The 18,900-nt window shown below is 37.8% G+C and overlaps 1 protein-coding gene across 1 annotated transcript in view; it reads right to left on the bottom strand.

Moving 5' to 3' along the window:
• The window catches only part of MICU2 (mitochondrial calcium uptake 2), a 154,084-nt gene that overhangs the window by 60,487 nt on the left and 74,697 nt on the right, over positions 1–18,900 (bottom strand). Inside the window, exon 2 of the mRNA XM_075139933.1 lies at positions 5,819–5,966. Coding sequence (XP_074996034.1) covers positions 5,819–5,966 — 148 coding nt within the window. The remainder of the gene's footprint in view (positions 1–5,818; positions 5,967–18,900) is intronic.

Raw genomic sequence — 18,900 nt, 5'->3', positions numbered from 1 at the left:
CCCCTGGCATCTATTTTTCGGACTCTCAAGCTAACAAGTTTTTCTGAAAAATGAGAGCAAGCAAATAAGTCAGTGCAGTGGCCAGTGGTTAATACGCCAAAAAAGCAGCCTGGCCAACAGACCAGACTTGATTGCTGTGAGGTGGAAGACCCCATTTCCCCTCAAGAATCCCATCTCCGATTCTGTTACATAGTACCTCATGATGCAACTGCTACGAAAATGCATGTCTTTATTTTGATTTCACAACAAAGCTTATGTCCAGACTTAAATACACATTATCAAGATTATAGGAATTTCTGCAGTATTTCTACTGTTTCTAGATAAAGAACTATTTCCCTTCAAATTAATTTTTAGATAAACCAATCCCATGAAGATCATTGGTGTTGCATCAGACAGCCTATGTAACTAAGTTATCAGTGTTAACATACTATTGACAAGGAGAAAAGAAGAAAAAAAAGATCTTATTTAGCTTATTTATTTACCAACAATGGGCTGAGGTACATCATTTTATCCAAAACGATCTAATATTTTATCCAGAACATCAATTTTAATGTTGTATTTGGACACTTAAGGGAAAGTAAAAGGCCAAGTGTATACAATATGTTACTTTATAGACTTTCTTAGAGTTGCGGTAGGATTTCCTAATGCTGTTTGGATGATGAAGGATAGCTGAAGATGAAAAATTCACAGTATGGGCTCATTACAGAAGCAGAAATTTTCAGCAATCTGCTTATCTTTGCTTATGTGTGCAGATCCCTCAACAGGAACATTACTTTCCTTCACTCATAACCCCACTTTAAGAAATGAGTAAACAATGATGATTAAGAAGCGTTGTCTAGAAATGGCTGATTTTGTTTCATTTCTCTAAAACTCAGAAGAGATTCATATAATGACCTTAAACCATCATGCTGCTTCTTTGCCTTTGCTTCGCTTTATCTACCATCTAGCACTGGGCAAGGGGCCATCTCTGTCCCGCACATCCCAGCTTGCAGAGTTCTCTACTGTGTGTGGAGGATTTGAGCAACAACAACAACAATCAGTGCTAAAAAATACTAAATGCAGAGATAGAGAGAAAACAATCTCTTTGTTAACATATTAGAAATTCAGGAGGATTGAATTCAGTTCCCAGCTGTGCCAATGGCTCCCCATATAACATTTCAATCCTCACTTCCCATACGGAGCTTCACCACTTACACAAGCTTAAGTCTTGGTCTTTGACTCTGAATCCTAGGTTTTAGATCTGACACTCATGCATGACTCATATCAGTCTGATAAGTTATTGTATATGAAATTCAGATCAAAATGAAGATACTGAAGTATAGGCATCTGAAGTCCCACTAGAGGCAAAAACTCAAGATCCAGAAACCAAAAGACTGACTCACCTCATTCTGAAGTGCCCATCTACTGGCTGGTCCCTCTTGGCCCTCCAAACCCCACCGACTGCACCAGCACCGATCTCCACTAAGGACAATGGAGAACTCAATTTTCTAGCCATCACAGTCTTGCACTGTATCCTTTCCTCAGATTCATTCACAGTCACGACCACGCTGATGCTGTGACAACATGAAGCCACACATCACATAAAACCTGCAAACATACCACAACCTTGCGCCAACCATGTTTTCACAAAAAGCTTAACCAACTCAAACAGCTTCTCCCAGCAAACTTACAACACACCAGTACTCACTGACAGATAGGACTCTACTGTGGAAATACTGCCTCTGGCACCCTGGTGCTATAGAACACAGGAAAATCTGTTTTACCGCAGATAAAGGAGTGGGATGTGAAGGTGCTATAATACATTAAATCTGGACTGAGTATATACAGAAGGATCAAGATCTTTATTTACCAGGTATCAATCGTTATCAGACAAGCTAACCTGAACGTTTGTCTTCTAATTGAGAGAGGAAGGTATTTCTGGAATAGAATAATCATCTCCAGAAAAATGAACATAAACGCAGTCCAGATTTAATGTACTGCAAAATCTTCATTTGCTGAAGGATTCTTGTATCTGTAGTCCTTTTCAAAATTTAATACAGATTTTCTTATATGTTCTGCAACAACAGCACACCAGAGATGATATTTCCATGAAGAAGCTCTAACACAATATTGGCTGTATAATCTGGAATATGAGCCTAAGTATGCACAACTGTTTAGAACATAAATTTTACATGAAGCTGGAAGGGTCTTTTAAAAATAATCCTGCATTGCAATGAAAATTCAGTATAAGTCAGCTGAGCTTTATGCTTCTTATACCTGTTATCTTAAAAATGCTAGAATTTCTGATGCAACAAAGCAAGTTCATATTATTCTTATTAGATATTACTAGACATTGAGAAGTTTTTACATCATAATAAGAAGAGTAACAGAAAACACTTTTTCACTAAACGATCATTGCATCAGATATGACAGTTTACATGAACATCCTGCAGATTACCCAGAACTTGGCTGGTTTTGCAACGGTTTGCCACACATCCCTGTGGTAACATTGTTTTAACACGAGATTACATGGCATATAGCCATGAATCCAAAAATCCCAAGGGTGCATTTAGTATGCACTGCGTTAACTGGTACAAAACACTGTCGTAGGTGTTTTGTACCAGCACAAATGCTGTGCCACACTACCACATCTCATTTACTGTTTGCCACTGTTTATAAAGAGATGGCTGCTTCCTTCCATAAAATAACTAACAGTAATAGAATTAGGCAAATATTTACAAAGGTAATCCAGTGTGAAAAACTGCATCTAAAACCAAGCAAATTTTTTTTGGACGGTGCCGTTGTCAATATGCAGAACAAAGTAAGTCTGTCAGGAAACTCTGCATTTGTTATCAGCTCATTTTCCTTAGATGGCAGGACTGTAAATATTTTTCTTCATTATCACCCTGACAGTAAATAACTTTGCAGGTGTGATTTAATCAACAGGAATGCCAAGACTTCACAATTTTTGGCCTATCTTAAAGAAAATGAGTAATAGAGAAACCCATGCATGGGGAAACAAATGAGCAGAACTAGTGAACTAAGGTCTGTCAAGCAGGGTTCAAGATCACTTGGGTTGGATGACAGTTGATATATTTGCACTACAGTTCATCTGTTTTCTTATCTAGGAAAGTGTTCTGTAATAAATCATAATTTATTGCATGTTTTGCAACGTTGTCAAAGGGCACACCTAAGATTTTTCCTTCAGTAATAAATTCTACTCAACTGTGTACAGGAATTCACTTGACAATCTGGACATAGTTAGAATATTTTGGTATTTTCTAACGTCAGCACTTTTGATCTAGCACCAACAACTCATCTAGTTTACACAACACCACATTTACTTTCTTCTAAATTTAATTACGCTTAAAAACTAACAGGAGATTTCAAAGTAATTCTCCAATGACAATATTATTATATACAGAAACCAACTGGCAAACTCCAAGCAAATATTTATGAAGATGAATGGTTTCTGCCAGGGTGCTTCAAATTTTTCCGAGTGTTTTTTTTCTTTTTTTGTAATTAGTGATTAATCAAAAATAGGTAGAGAATAATCAAATCATTACAGCTTTAAGTTCAGCATTATAAGACTTGCCATTTGTATGCAGTATCCCATGTTAAAATTGCATCTCAGTATGCCAGTAAGTGAAAGGCTTTCTAGGATTTTGTTTCTAAAACCACTGTTCAGGGCGAAAGGGAATTAATTTTATGATATAAGCAGAAAGTTTCAAAAAATAATTGATGCTTTGCTATGAAGTTCACCATCTTGATCTACTCTGAATATACCTGGACAGACACTTGAGATACATCTGTTTATTTTCCTTGTATGAAACTCTTCTAAACACAATGAACACACCACTGCCTTTAAAATACTTAAAACACCGTATTTCTCTGCTAACAAATGCTATGTTACAAGAAACAGTTACAAGAAAACCTAAAATCCCAAGCAATATGACTTGAAGAGAATTGCTTACCATTGTGTTTATGCTACTGGCCAAAGAACCCACACCAATGATGGTTAAAAAATGTTTAGGAGCATTAGATACAAATATTAATATTTTTCTATGAATTGTCTGTGATGCTATTGTTGTAAGTTCGATCTCAATTTGAAATGCTATATATGCATTAGTGCAAAGATTTTTTTTGTTCACGTGTTTTTTCTTGTCATTATTTTTTCTTTTCTGTTTAACGCTGTTTCCTACTCATATTAGCAAAGTAACTGAAATTAACTTGGCTGCATTACAAATAAATCTTACACGCATACCACTTCATTAAAAATCTGCACGTGTACTATTATAGTTGGAATAACCAATTAATATGTATGAACTGCTAAGACTGAAAAACACTTATTTCTCTAACCTTGTTTTCACAGACAACTGTCTGAAACCCACACCTTCAAAACTGAAAATTTCAGTATTCACTGCCGTTCAGTGTTTCAGGCTGGAAAACTCAAAAGAAAATCCCTTCTAGGTTTTTAACTTAATGACCTAAGTTTTGAAGGGGAAAGATCTCTTTCCATTAGCCATATATTAAAAAAAAAGTTATTTTGAGAGTGTCCACGACTCTCAAGGTCATAAAGTCCTTCTAAGGATTTATATTCAGCTTGGCATAATATTAAAAGTTGTGTGTCAGCAGTGAAGCCATGTATCCTTATGACCGATAGATTTTTGGCAGGCACAAGAAAATTTCTTTTATTACGATTCTTGTGTCCTATTCTTTGACCACTTGCAGCTCAGTAAACTCTGTTCTGCCCCAAGTTTCCCACAGGCTTGAATCAAAGTGTGTTCAGGTCTTCTTCTTCCTCCCTGTCTCTCAAGCCTTTCCACAGTACCTTGAACTCCCTTCTGTATTTCCTGTTCAATACCCCCAAGTCACTCGGACATTTGCTGCTGGCTGGGCAGAGCATCCCAGGCTGTGAATGGCTTTTGCTAGTCAACGTGTTCTCCTGCTCAGGATGTGCAGACTGCAGCAAACAACGATTGAAGTTGGGATTTCCGCCTCTTTCCCTCAGCAGACGTACTAACAGAGTATTTGTCCTCTGAGTGACAATCCTCTCTGAAACTCGGAGAACTTAACCTGTCTAAAGTGAAAAATTCTCGGGAAAGCTGTAAAAGCCAAATTTTTTGAGAAAAAAACATGTATCATTTAAAAAAATTAACGTGGAAATCACAGAAGATGATACAAAGACAGATAAAAGAAGCTTAAGGAATGGGGCAGAATTAATGAGGCCAGAAAACCAGGAGGAAAGGAGGACAACAACCTATGCACTTTTTATTTGTGTGCTGGTCCTATCTTCTCCTCAGAAAGCATGTAAAAGTACTTTTTAAAAAAGTACAATTTTTATTGTTCTTAACTAGCTTTTGTATAAACGAGAGGAGATTTGAAACCAGAAACCTAGAGCTGAGCTCAATGCTTCGTTACACTCATTCAAGTCACGCCCATCACTGCCTCTTCTAAGAAAAAAGGTCACAGAGTACTTACTGGTGAAGTGGATAGACAGATAATGGGGCCAGGAATGGTATGAACACTATTATATTACAGTCCTACTATTTTCTGTGGCATGTAAGTAATTGAGGAACTACATACTGATCAGACATGCAAATTATGCAGAGACGTAATGTCATCATCAAGTCACCAGATTTCTAAATCATTAGCCTCACTTCACTGGTGTAAAAGGTGGTGATGCCTGTGAGAATCTATATGCACAACATTTATAAATTGGCTTGTGCTGATTTATGTCAGATAAAAGATCTTATCCCAGTGATTTGTAAATTACATCTTCAAGGGGACTTGCAAGTTTCTTTTCCTTCACAAATACGATGATGAGAAAACAACTTACGTTCAACTTGATCAAACATTACTGAGAATAAGAAATCTCTTGGTGTCATGTAATATTCTCCTTCATATTCCAATGATGCAAAATGCATGAAGCGGTGCTTCCGAAGAGACAGTCTTTCGTCCCTTTCTGCATTAATGACATCTTCCTTCTGAAAGAGAAAAAAAAATCCATGCAGAAAGATGGTTGCATTTGTAGACCAACTCGGTAATCAGAAAGAATCCTATACCGATCTTGATTAACCTCAATATTTTGTGGGTAGCCACAACAAGAGACTACCAGGAATTAAAAGCTTTTATGGCATGGTCTTAATGAATGACATGCTTATATGACAAAGTATTTTTTGGCTTCACTGAGAGCATGCCCTAACAACACAGCTGAGCCAAATTAATGCTTGTTGTCACCAAAGGCTGCCCTTGCTTCCCACTCCCCTGCTCTTGGCCATATGGTCCTGCACCTCCTTGTTTGCCAGCTCTGCTACTTGTTGGACTCTTGCTGAGCCAAATTCAGCTCGCTAACTCAACAAAAAGCTAAACCAAACAGCAAATAGTATTTTGGCAGGTTAGTGGCTGGCTCATCAAAGTTTGAAATGTGCTCTGCATCCGTGCAAATGATCCACTCCTGAAGTTAATTATGGAACAACTCCTAAGATGGGAGAATAATAATGTTCTAGTTTGTATGGGCCTAATTTTCAGAAAAGTTAGAATAATGGGGAAAGCAATGAAAACACCGACAAAAGAGTCAGAGATCGTATCACCAAACCCAAAGATTCAACTAGTCAAGCAAACAAAAACCTTCCAACTCCCCCCCCTTATATATTAAGACTTATGATTGAAATCATACAAGTTGACAACATTCTGACAAGTAGTAACAGCACTTACTGGCAGCAAGAGAGGACACAGACACAGTGAAATTTTAGGATTTCAGAGATAGTAAGTGACCACAGGAAAACAAGACACTCTAAAATTCAGAACGCACTGTGTGTATTTGAACATTAATCACGGAACAATTTTACCGCCAGCAGTGTCATTCAATTTTAGGACTGTTCAAAGATGTGAGAAAGTGAAGGAAAAGCAAGAAAATCCAAGGCTAAGCACCAAGATCCCGACTTGAACATACTTGAAACAAGTCAGTAAACAGCACGATGGATCAGCAGCTAGGTCAGTGCCCGCGGCATTACTCAGCGTGTGATGCAGATGAGCGAGTACAGCCCAGGGCACAGCGCACCAAGGTTCTGCATCACATCTTCCAGCAAATGATCACTATTTGTTTATGCAGTTTTCAGTTTCTGGATCATTCCTACGGACTGCTTGGCATTTGAGCAGTCCAGTACAGGGCTGGCGTATGCTGCATTTTGCAAATTGGGTTACCCCTGAGACAGGGCAGTGTAAGCGGCTCCTGGTCACACTCAGAGCAGCTGCAGGTGCAGCAGGAGTCTCACCAGCTGGTGTTAAAACACAGGGTCTGCTGTGCTGAGTGTGTTTGTGGGGCGAAGCGTGGGACACGGACAGGTAGACAGTATGTGAATGGAGGAGGGGGGAGACCAGTAGGAGCACCTCACTTGGTTTTGCTGAAGTCAGCACTGGTTAAAGTGACAGGCAAGGTAACAGGCACCCAGTTGCACAGGAGGTTGTTACGAAAATCGGGAACGTGCACAGATATTTGCAAATGGCATAGCCTGTGTGTTTGTGTACACACATCCAGGGAGTGGGCAAGCGAGAAGGGAATGGGACTCTCTGAACCACTTAAAAGCTGTGATCAGGTGTCTGACACTTTAGTTTTAACGTGCTATTCCCCCAGGATGGGGACTGCTAATTCAATCTCCTCTGTTGAGTTGGAACAAATGCAGAATCAAGCGCTAGCAGTTACATTTCCTCCACCCAGCTGACAACATGCCAGGACTTTGGTATGAAGTGGCAAAGACCGCAGGGGAGCTAGCTGATATGATAAACATACAAGCTGTTTTGGGACGATGGCTTCTAGCTCTCAGACAGGGCTCTGAAGTTAAAACAAAAAACATTAGGTTTAGTGTCAGGCTTACGAGGCAGAGTAAAGAGATGGAGGACTGATACTGATACAGGCAGCTCCAAATAATGGTACCCAGTGTGGTCTGAGAGTAACGACCAGCTCCTTCGAAGTGAAGGACCCTGGAACAGGAGGGTGGACCTCAAGCTGTGGCCAATAACCAGTTCATCAAAGAAAGCGAGAAAAAACAGTTCAGTGGACAATGAGACTTCAGAGAGCATTTCAACTTTGTGTCATTAGGTTTCCTTCTATAGGGACCATATGTTTGTACAATTTTGGGATCTCAAGACAAGGGGCACAACTATAGCCAATTATTACCTATAGCCAATTATTACCATCATATATTATATTATACTTAATTATAGTTCTAAATAGAAGGGTGCAACTTGCCATTTAATCCCATGCCTTGCACCTTTGTGTTAGCATTAAGCACTTGTTAAAATACTTCACTGAATGATACAAGCACCTTGTTACAATCAATTTTAGTTTCCTCTTGTAGCGTGTTTCCTTCCCTCAAACCTTGGGTTTCAATGAAGGCCGGGGGGAGGGGACCAACAACAAGAAAAAACCCCAAAATACTCGTAATTTAGAATTAAAACAGTCATATTCTGATACGCAAGGAGAATGAGGGCTACTTCTAAGTATCTGAAACCAAGGTTTGCTTTGTTTTAGATACAACCATTTCATATCAATATCCCTGCTTCAAGCTTCTTATATAGTACGGAGCTTCATCATGGCCTACAACACAAGCTGCACTGCTGCTGTTCTATGTTTCAGATCTGTATGTTCTGGAAAACACTATTTAAAAATAAATCTAATGTAATAAGAACTTTAGCTTTATTCTTTTTAAAATGTTGGGGGACAAGTGACTCTGTAATTGCTTATTTAACAAGATTCAACAAACGTTGCAGATATCAAATGAATCGTTCATAGTTGCTGGGTATTAACATGCAGCATTCTTATTAAAATCATCCCCTTCTCATAATAACATGAGCAGCTTTTGCCTGACGGCAAATCTAAAAAAAAAATGGAAAATTGCTTCACAGTTGTCCTTTAACTAAAATTATGGAATGAAAAGCAATCTTTCTGCACAAATGCAAAATAAAAAAGTTTAGACAAGAAGAAAAGAGCTAATCCTACAACGTCTTCAAACCAACTGGATATTCAAGTTTCTGAAGTCTTTGTCTGAATTTTGTCTAAAGCTAAACTTGTTACTGATATCAAAGCACTGAATTTCAGCAATCCACAGTTTAACTGAAATAGATAGGTACAAGTTCACATATTAACTCTGAAGAGTGCCTTATATTTGAAAGAGAACGTATTCCCATCAGAATTACAATAATGCGTGACTGCAGATTCATCAAGCCCTTTTCTTTTCATGAAATCCCTGATTTGCAAAACAGCCTTGGGAACATGGGTCATTTCTTACAAAAGTCAGCTTCAAATACTGGCAGAAACAAGATAAGCAAACCTTACGGGATGAAATGCATCAGCTGTGCCATCTCCTACTTTGCTTTCAAAGCTTTTGCAAAATTCCTGACATCCTGTCACTGTCAGCATCTGCTACATGCACTCTGACCTCTCTGGACACCAGCACGAGCTCAGCATGAGCTACGCTAGGGCTCAGCTGCTCACGTGTAACTGCTTACTACTTCTACTTCTGAACAGCGCGTGGCCCTCAGACTGAAAATTCATGGCACTCCAATGGCAGTAAAACAATTTATATCAGCTACAACGCTGACCTGCCATCCTTATGATGATAGGTGTTTTTATTTCTGCTTTCCCCCCACATTTTAGTATGGTTACTGTGACAGTCTCTACAGCATACTCCAAAAGAAAAAAAAAACCAGACTGTGCAACAATCAGGAGTGCAGAAGTATAACATGAAAGCAAAATGTTTGCAATTATCTTGTATCCCATTATTTTGCGCTTTAATTTATGGAGAAGCACAAGGCAGACCTCAGTGAAGGTCTGGGAGAGAAACATGTATAGACAAAATAAAAAGCCTATCAAAATATTTCAAAGATGCTGAATAAGTTTTACCCTCCTGGACAGTTATGAGAATAAAGACTGAAATTTCCCCAAGTGGCTCTGCAATCTGCACAAAACCTAAGAAAAAAAATAATCTGAAAGTTTTTATTAAGGTCCTTTTTACTACAGAACATCTGGAAGCTGAGGGAACTGGCTTTTTTCAACCCAGAGAAGAGAAAGCTTCAGCGGGACCTAATAGTAACCTGCCAGTGCCTACATGGAAGTTATCAAGATGACGGAGCTGGGCTCTCCACTGGAGCTTCATACACCTACACTACCAGCACTTCCATTAAATGTGGTTAATCCAGGCCCCCTTTATAACAAGTGGCAAGAATGGCAGTTCTGGAGTGCAATTACAGGGACTTTTTTTAGCTGTCTGGACAGATAGTTCAGAAGATGCAGGGAGGGATAGAGCATCACAAAAAAAGTTGACCTTCCTTCCCACCAAACACGTTTGCACAATTTTATTGCATGAGAGTCTGAAAATCTGGGCAAACGTACCGGAGGGTGGAAGCTCAGAGGAGAAGAGGTGGCGGCAGGGGTGTTACATACTTCAGCCAGAATAGAAAGTGTGTAAGGAATATGGAGATTTTTATTGTCCACAGTGAAGGCAGGTAGCATCAGTGGCCACATACTCAAATAGCACATCATGATGATGTAGGGCCTTTTAATTGCCATCTTTCTCACAATGTTTTCCAAAACCAACAATAATACTGTTCAAATTGGTTTAATACCAACTAAGGACTTGACCACTGCTACATGTGGCACCAGAGACTAGAAATTCACAATCAAGTTGTACCGACAGCAAAAAAGTGATGACTCTTCAGGTCTAAGCCATATAATTTACAATTTGACAAAAATATTCAACACAATTATTTCTGCAATTTTAATCAAATTGAATGTAGCTGGATTTTTGTCCTTTAAAGATCAGTACTTATGATCTTATTCTTACTCTCCTTAATTTCTTCCTTAAACATACTGCCAGCATTTAATTAAGCTTTGAGTGACATCTTTCTCATATTTTGGTCATCACACTTTTGTTAGCCACGTTGCCAACTACGACCCTCATACTGCCTCAGTTCTTCTCCGTTTCACCACACAAAACCACTCTCATAACCTAAATAAACAATATGAGCATAACACTTTACTATGATTATTCTCAAAATCAAAATAATCATTTCAGAAGGTGTTCTGGAGCATAATTACCAAACTCTAAAGTTTTAACTATAGCACTTCTTTCTACCAAATTTTTTGCTGTTTCTGGACTACTATTGCCAGTGATCAGAGTTCCTGAAACTACGTTTAGGACAGTCCCTAATCCTGAGCCAAAGCAGATCTACTGTCTCAGAAAAGGGAACAGGGGCATCCTGAAGCAGGTACAGGCCATGTCATGTGGCTAAGTGTAAAATATAGACAAGTCTACAAGAGCAGCTTAGATGCTCTTTTAAAAGCTGTATCCCCCTCCTTCACCGTTGTTCTCTTCACCAATAGATCTCTCTCCATGTCTTCAGCAAGCAGGGATGCTGGACCCGCTGGAGACGGTTGATAAAGGAAGGAAATACAGGGGAAGAAGTAGAGCGCTATGCATTTTTGAAAAAAGATTAGAAGCATAACTCTTATTTGCTGTGAGAAGGGATAAGTGACTGAATAACTATTCTAATCACTATTCCAAACATCTAACCAAAGATTGAATAAAAATTATGTTTTGAAGAAAAGGCTGATTCAACCACTTAAAATTAAGATTGATCTTCTTTTAAAGCATGCATAGGGCAGCAAGCGCTCTCTCAACAATTCAGTATCCTTCCCACTTCAATTAAGTCCTGACTAATGCCCAAGTACTTTTTCCTGAGTCATCCAAAGAGTCCTTCAGATAAAATCTGACATTCCTGACGTTTCTAAAAACACTGTCAAAGCTCATTTTGCTCATAAAAATGCATGTACAGGGCAAAAAGCAGAGTTTTCCTCTTTAATTCTATTCCATGAAATGAGTTTCAAGTAAAGACAGGTATATTGTAGGAAACAATTATGTATTTAAGGCTGGACTTCAGATATTAAGGTATCTGTAATCTAACACCTCAGCAGTTTCCAACAGTGCAAACTCAAAGCAAGCAGGATACAAAAATTTGATTTTACTGAGAGGCAATGGGTGAGAAGAATCTATTACTATTGCTTGCCCAAGATTCTTGTAAGCATAATTTAAAATGACTCTGAGATTGACTAGGGCTTATTTTTGTCTTTAACAGTGCCATATTAGAAGAAATAAAACCAGAAAGACCTATGCTGCATTAACGTTAAGGCTCGGGCTGAAATTCCATCCTTAACTTGTTCTATTGTGTGTGGGTACAGCCGGGGCTTCAAACACTGGGTGTTCCCACACGCTCCACAGCACCCCCGCACAACCGAGTGAATTAAGAATGAAGTTTCAGCTTTAACTTGGAATTTAGTTGCCTTTGTGGTTTTATGTCAAGCTTCCAATGCCAATTTGAGCATGTCCATGGTAAAGCTATGATAGTTGATGGTAAATTAGAATTGAATGACATAAAACGGGCTCTAGAAGGATGCAAGTGTTTTCCTCTGCAGTCGACATGGCAAGGGATCAGCGGCTGACCGGCCACTGGCGTCTGTAAGCATTACTGAAGACTATGGTTTCCTTCTTGGCTTCCTGCACTGAGAAATGCCTAAGGGCAACAACATTACTTCTTACAATTCACTTTCAGACTGATGTAATGATTCTGTTTATCAGTCTCTTAATTTACGATGCTAATAAAGAATTCATGGTGTACAATTTTTGGCTTTGATTTTTTTTGGTATGAAAACCAGCAAGCTTAAGTCAAGTAAAAACCTTGTATTTACTGTATCTTTGAACTTTTTAAAAGAAAAATACATTACATAAAAATGAAAGGTTACATAAATAAAACCTTGATAACCCTTACCTGTGATTTTTGTAACACTGCTGATCACTGTGATGTGATTTTGGTAACACTGCTAAGCAAATTCTGCATCCATTCAAAATGTAAGCACTTGTGTACAAAGTCAAATATTTGCACCTGATTATGCATATACACTTATCTCTCCCTTAAATCTAAAATTATGTCTTCCACTTTCTTTCATTTTACTTTTTCTCCCTTTGCACAGAATTTGGTGGTTTGATATGCCTGCACTTTTTATATTTTTTCCATCTTAATTTTTTTCTGCTTATAAAATAGTTGACATTTTCCAGTTATTTTTTCCTAACATAATTTCTCTTTCTTCACTCTGCTCCTTTCCAGATATTTTACTTATTTTGCCTCTTTTTATCCTTTTATTGCCTTTCTTTCCTCTCTCATCTATATACCTTCCTCCACTTTCCCTTTCCCTTGGAAAAAAAATTAAGCTGCAAAACTTTCTTTTTCCCTCCTCTGAAAAGAGGATCAATGCTTTTTTTTAATTCCCTGATCTGGAAGAGTTAACTTGCAGCACTCATTTTACCTGCTATAAGGATAACTAAACCAATGTGTGGGATGTAATTAAAATCCAGTTGGTGCCAGCAGGCTCTCTGGGAGCCTCAGGTTTGGATCCATTAATTCACACTAGATCTACAGATGGATTTAGCAACTCTATATCAAATTTCTGTAAGACTGATGAAAACTTTGCAGTTAACTTGTGTCATTATTGTATCTCAATTTCAACTCAATCCAATTTGAAATGATCAAAATAACAGAAAATGTAATTTAACCTCAAACCCTGCTGCACATGTTAACATACCCAGTGTGCATGCTGAATGCACGGAGGATAATGCTTGTAGCTCAAGGTTTGAAAGTTTCGGATGATGCAATAATTTATAGATGAAAAAGGGTTTTGACAAGTAATCCATTTGATAGAAATATGTGACTTGCAGAAAGTTCAAGATTGTAATATTAAAGAAAGCTTGTATAACTATGTGCAAAAGTAGTTTGTGCTTTCACAATAAAGAATGTGAGCCTTGCATTATGCAGAGTCTCGATCAAATTCACCAGTTACCAAAACCAACATCAAGCTGAAGACATAAGATCAGAAGCAAAATGTTCTTATGAAGTGAACTGATCTGTATGACTTTTTTCAACCTTACATTTTTTGACCTTGCAGATCAAACTGCAAGCCTGGACATGAAGTAAGCCAGAAAAGAAGAGGGAAAAAAGTACCGATTTCTGTTTCGAAATAAGCTCTAAATATTTGAATAACTGTTTAGCAATGTGAAACTAAATAAACAACTACGTTACTAAAAGCTCTAACAGCCTTGAAATCCCTAAATATGAAACGGACAAAAGATTAAAATACCTTCTCAGGAGCTACTTCTGAGACAGAGAACAGACTGCTAAAAGAAGGACAAGCAGAGAATGAGAATGCAATAGCCTTATGTCTGGCTACTCTTAACACTGCTGAATATAAATACTCCGAAATTAGATGAAGCCCTTTCTGTGCACTAACAGGTGCCACTCCCCTTCTTTCTTTCAAATAGCTGCTCAGACAATGCTGCTGTGCTAGTACTAATTAGTGACGGTTTGAAGCAGCAGCTGAACAGTTTATTTGCATCTAAACCCCTGGCATTTTTGGTTTTAATTTTTCCTTCCCACTCTTTGCATTTCACTGAGTTCAGACTAAACTGGTGCACACAGAGCAGGTCTTCCACTGTTACTAGAACCCATACCAAATGGAGAATTAAACCAAATATAACGATAATACAGAAAACAGCCTCAGTTCATAAGATTTTTTAATTCCACTACTCAATTCTAGAAATTTCAGCCTTATTAGAGCTTGTTTTTAAACATAAACTTAAAAAGAAGTTGGAAACTAACACATTTCCACTAACAGAATATAACGAAGGCAGATAAGGTGCCCAAGCTCTAACAAGCCAGAGAACCAGTTCATTTAACAAACCATACATTTACACCTCAACTTGCAAGTTATCACAGCGCCCTGCTTACACATTCCCCTACTGAGGCTGACACACCGCTCCAACACGCTGGTGCAGAAGTACTAAATACATACAGAGTGGCAGGGGGACCACGTAGACACCTCAAAAGGCAACGCGCCCAGGAAACACGTTCATGCAGCTTTCTCGGAAAGCTCATCACACTGCTATTGTATTTGACAGGCAGTGGATTTAAGTAAAAAATGTGTTGTACCTACTTCTCACTGATCTTTTTCAGTCAATCGCTGCACATTAAAGTGCAGTTAAAATGTGAAAACAGGAATACATTTATCTTTAAAGGTAAGAAGAGCTAGGTATTTTTGAAAGATGCTACGTGCAAAGGTGTAATCAATACATGGAGCTTAACTATTTTTCTCCAAAAGGCTATAATATCTTTATTTTTCTTTCTCCTTCTCAATTCAAAAGATGTATGGAGTGTCTATCAGCACACCTTCTCAGGAGGAGCTGGGAGATGCTCTAAGCCATCTGAACTTTCTGCTTACCCTGGGCTTGCAGATCTTTAGGACTTTTCAAGTTTAGAAATAGAAGTTTACCTCTTATGTGTGCTTGTGCTGTAGAAGGAAACCATATGCCCTTTTCAAATAGCTTCGCGCTTTGTTTGGGTAACTCAGATAGTAGGTCTACTTGATCTGTTCTGAACTACGTCAAGAGATAATCCATTTGTTACATGGCAGTTCAGTTTAGCTGCACGCCCTTCAAAATGGGACTATGTATGTCTGAGTTTGAGAAGTACAACTTCAAACTGTAGGAATTTTTGCAGTTCAGCTCATGCCAACTGCACGGTGCTATATATTTACCTATTTACAGCTTTGAAAGCTTTTTAGTGTCCTAGTGCTTGGTCCTGTAACAACTGTACTGACAGGAAAAAAAGTTAATGGTTTTAATAGTAGGTAGTTGAATGCTAGACCAGTTTTTGTTCTGAAACAGAAGACAAATGAATTCTGGACTCATTGTTTATAAGTAAGAATTTAAAGGAGAAAATACTGTTTAATGGTAGATGTAGTAGACTGACCTAAGCACAAGGACTTAAGAGAATGCCTGTCCAAAACCAAGACTGGGAGAAGATGACAAAAAGGGAAGATGACTTCCCAATAGGTAAAGTAAGCAATACAGGTTCAAAAGAAAATCAAAGAGATGAAAAGATGAGGATAAAGGAGCTAGATTTGATGTAGCAGTATGTAAGAAGTCAGTCAAGAGTTACATAATAAAAACCCAAAGTGGTTAAACTTTCAAGAATTTTTTTTTTTGTAATTAAACAGATGTATTGTGTTAGCATTTAATGGTTGTGCAGATTTAAATATATCCATGTCTCCATGTATGAATAAAAGAGACTAGAAAGAAGATGACTACCATAATCTGTGTAAGGGCTCAGCAAGAAGCAGTAAATACAATGGAATGGGAATTAAGATAGTAGGGAGTTTAGTGATAATGGGAGCAGAAAAGTTAAAAAAAAAAAAGTATACCAGAAATGCATCAAAATTAGTCTTACAAGCTTTTTAAAACAACTTCAAAATGCCTCTGTCAATGGTTACATACACTTCCAATAGTTCTGTACATCCTACATTTGCAACGATGTGCCAAAAGCATTTCTGAAAAGGCATTACACAGGCATGATCTTTTACAGACAATATATGCACTTCAAGGGAAACACTGTGAAAGAAACTGCCTCCCTATCATCAAAGACTGTCGCTCGCATGTTTTCGAAACACGTTTCAGACTGGAGGTCTTGTTTAAGTGCTATTGTTAACATGTTTGCACATCCAAAATGTTTTAAACAGTGGCTGAATGCATGGTGCCTTCCATAAAAGTAGATGTAGAACAGCCTTAGATTGCCATATCACTCACTGAAACATGCCGCGTGCCAAATATAATTATGCATTAAAATGCGAATCCTGTTAATTTTTAACCTAGGTACTTTGGACTTTCCCTGCCAGGGAATTTTCATCACAACACTGGGATTGCATTACAAGAAATACACCCTGTGTTGCAGCTGCCGACCAGGCTAATGCAGCACTGATCAAAACCAACCACGCAGTGGCAGAACCTATGGACTTAGAACTGTTTCTCTACCAAGGACAAAAACCCCCAAAGCAGAAATACCCTGTGATTTCATCTTCCTGGACTAAGAACTATGTTTCTGTATAGAAGAGTAAATACAACTCAAAGCAAACCAAACAGGATGCTTACGTAAGGCTTAAAAATGCTTATATTATACTATCAGAGAATGAAAAAAAAGATGACGATCTTAAATATGCAAGCATCATATATGCTAGCTGTCTCTGCATCTATTTGGTCAGCCTGCAAATACTTTAAAAGAAACTTGTAGTTGTTATGAATTTATCCAAATTTCAGTGTCTCCCTTTTTGAAGGCTTTGACGTAAAGAAAACCCAGATAGTTCAAAAATGCGGTGAATCTTGGAAGAAAGTTCTGTTGGCTGGTGCTCAACTGAGACAGTAGCCCTGAATTTATTCTTCATGGAAAGAGAGATCTCCTTGGTCACAAGATCTACAAGGTGGTGCTTTAAGGCTCCTGTTTTAATCCATACATGTATTTAACAGTATCACAGGTTGTACACTGATATGATGGCTTTACACAGCAAAGCTACATAAAAACATTTACGGGTAAAGGAATTAGGAATTTTACAGTTTGTGTTTTTTTTTTTTAAATTAAAAAAAACAAAACCAAAACACAACAAAAGAGAAGAGGGCAGGCAACTACACAAATGCTTGCTATAAATATTCTGAAATAAAAAAAAAAAAAAAAATTTCACCGTTTAAAATAAAGAAGAGCCCAAATAGTAGGCAATATTAAAAAATATTATTCCCTTAAAAACCAATATATAAGAATCCTAGATGTGACAGATTGCTGGAAAGACAGGAAAACTGTGTTCAGAAAGAGCAAGAATTCCGTTCAGTGATAATGTGAACATTACAGAGCTAATCACATTACTGCTCCCCCAGAAGCTTGAAAATTTCCTGGGGCAAAAAAAATGTTTTCTAAGCTTTTCTCCAGCCCTTTTATAACAACATTTTCCAAGTTAAAGACACATGCAAATGGCAAAAAGAAACAAGAGAATGGGGGAAAAAAAAAGGTTCTTCTGCATAAGCAACCAATCTGAAAACAAAATAAATACTTAGCTGAATCTGTCACCATACACTCTTTACTCTACAAAAAGTCTATCAGATTTTAAACCCCATTATTACCTATGTTACACCAAGATGTTTTCTCAGTTCACGGAGAGCCTGGTACTTAAAAAGGTGCCATAAGTGATGGGGAGTTAACTGATTAGGTTGCCACAGAAAAAGACTACCACCACCAAACCTCCCAAAGCATTCAACAGCATCTGGGAAGTGTGAAATTCTTCACTTTTAAATACAGTGAACTAACACTATTAGATAAAATTTCCAGAGAAGTAAATTAATCAGACAATAACAATATATAAAAGAGAGAAAACAGGATCTCTTTAAAGCTTTTCTTTCTTTCTTTGTCTTTTTTTTTTTAATTTATTTATTAAAGGTTTAGTCACATAGATGAAAAATGGCTAACAAGTTAAGCTCTTTAGAAGAGGGGTCAGAGTTATGCTCAGAGGATTTAGCAGGTCCCAGGAGGGACCCGAAACAAACATCCATGTGTCCTGTAAGATTAATACAACAGTAACAACAAAGTCATTGCAACCACTAGAAATGTTTACACTGTAATTAAGTTGTAAAATTATATTTATTTCTCCATAAAGTTGCTGACTTCATTTCTAAACAAATGATTTTTTTGCTGTAGGAGTCAATGATCTTGTGACAACGTTATGTGTAAAACTTGCATGTCTTAAAACACACTATATTTACCAATGACCAGACACATTTTTCCTAGTCCTGCTTATTTTTTTAAACTTTCTACCTATGCAGAATTTTTCTTCTAAAGCATTTTCATTTGACGCAGAGATTACACATGGAAAGACTGGATGAAGAGAGACAGCTAAGAAACCTGCATGATGCACAGTTCTGCTGGGCCACTCATTGTCCAGAAAAACAGAAACCACAGTGAAAGTTTTATCTAAATTCTGATAGTCCCATTTTCTAATTG

Source organism: Calonectris borealis, chromosome 1, assembly GCF_964195595.1.
Source record: "Calonectris borealis chromosome 1, bCalBor7.hap1.2, whole genome shotgun sequence".
Lineage (NCBI taxonomy): Eukaryota > Metazoa > Chordata > Aves > Procellariiformes > Procellariidae > Calonectris > Calonectris borealis.
The sequence above is the reverse complement of the archived record's forward strand: the minus strand, read 5'-3'. Positions and strand labels throughout refer to the sequence as shown.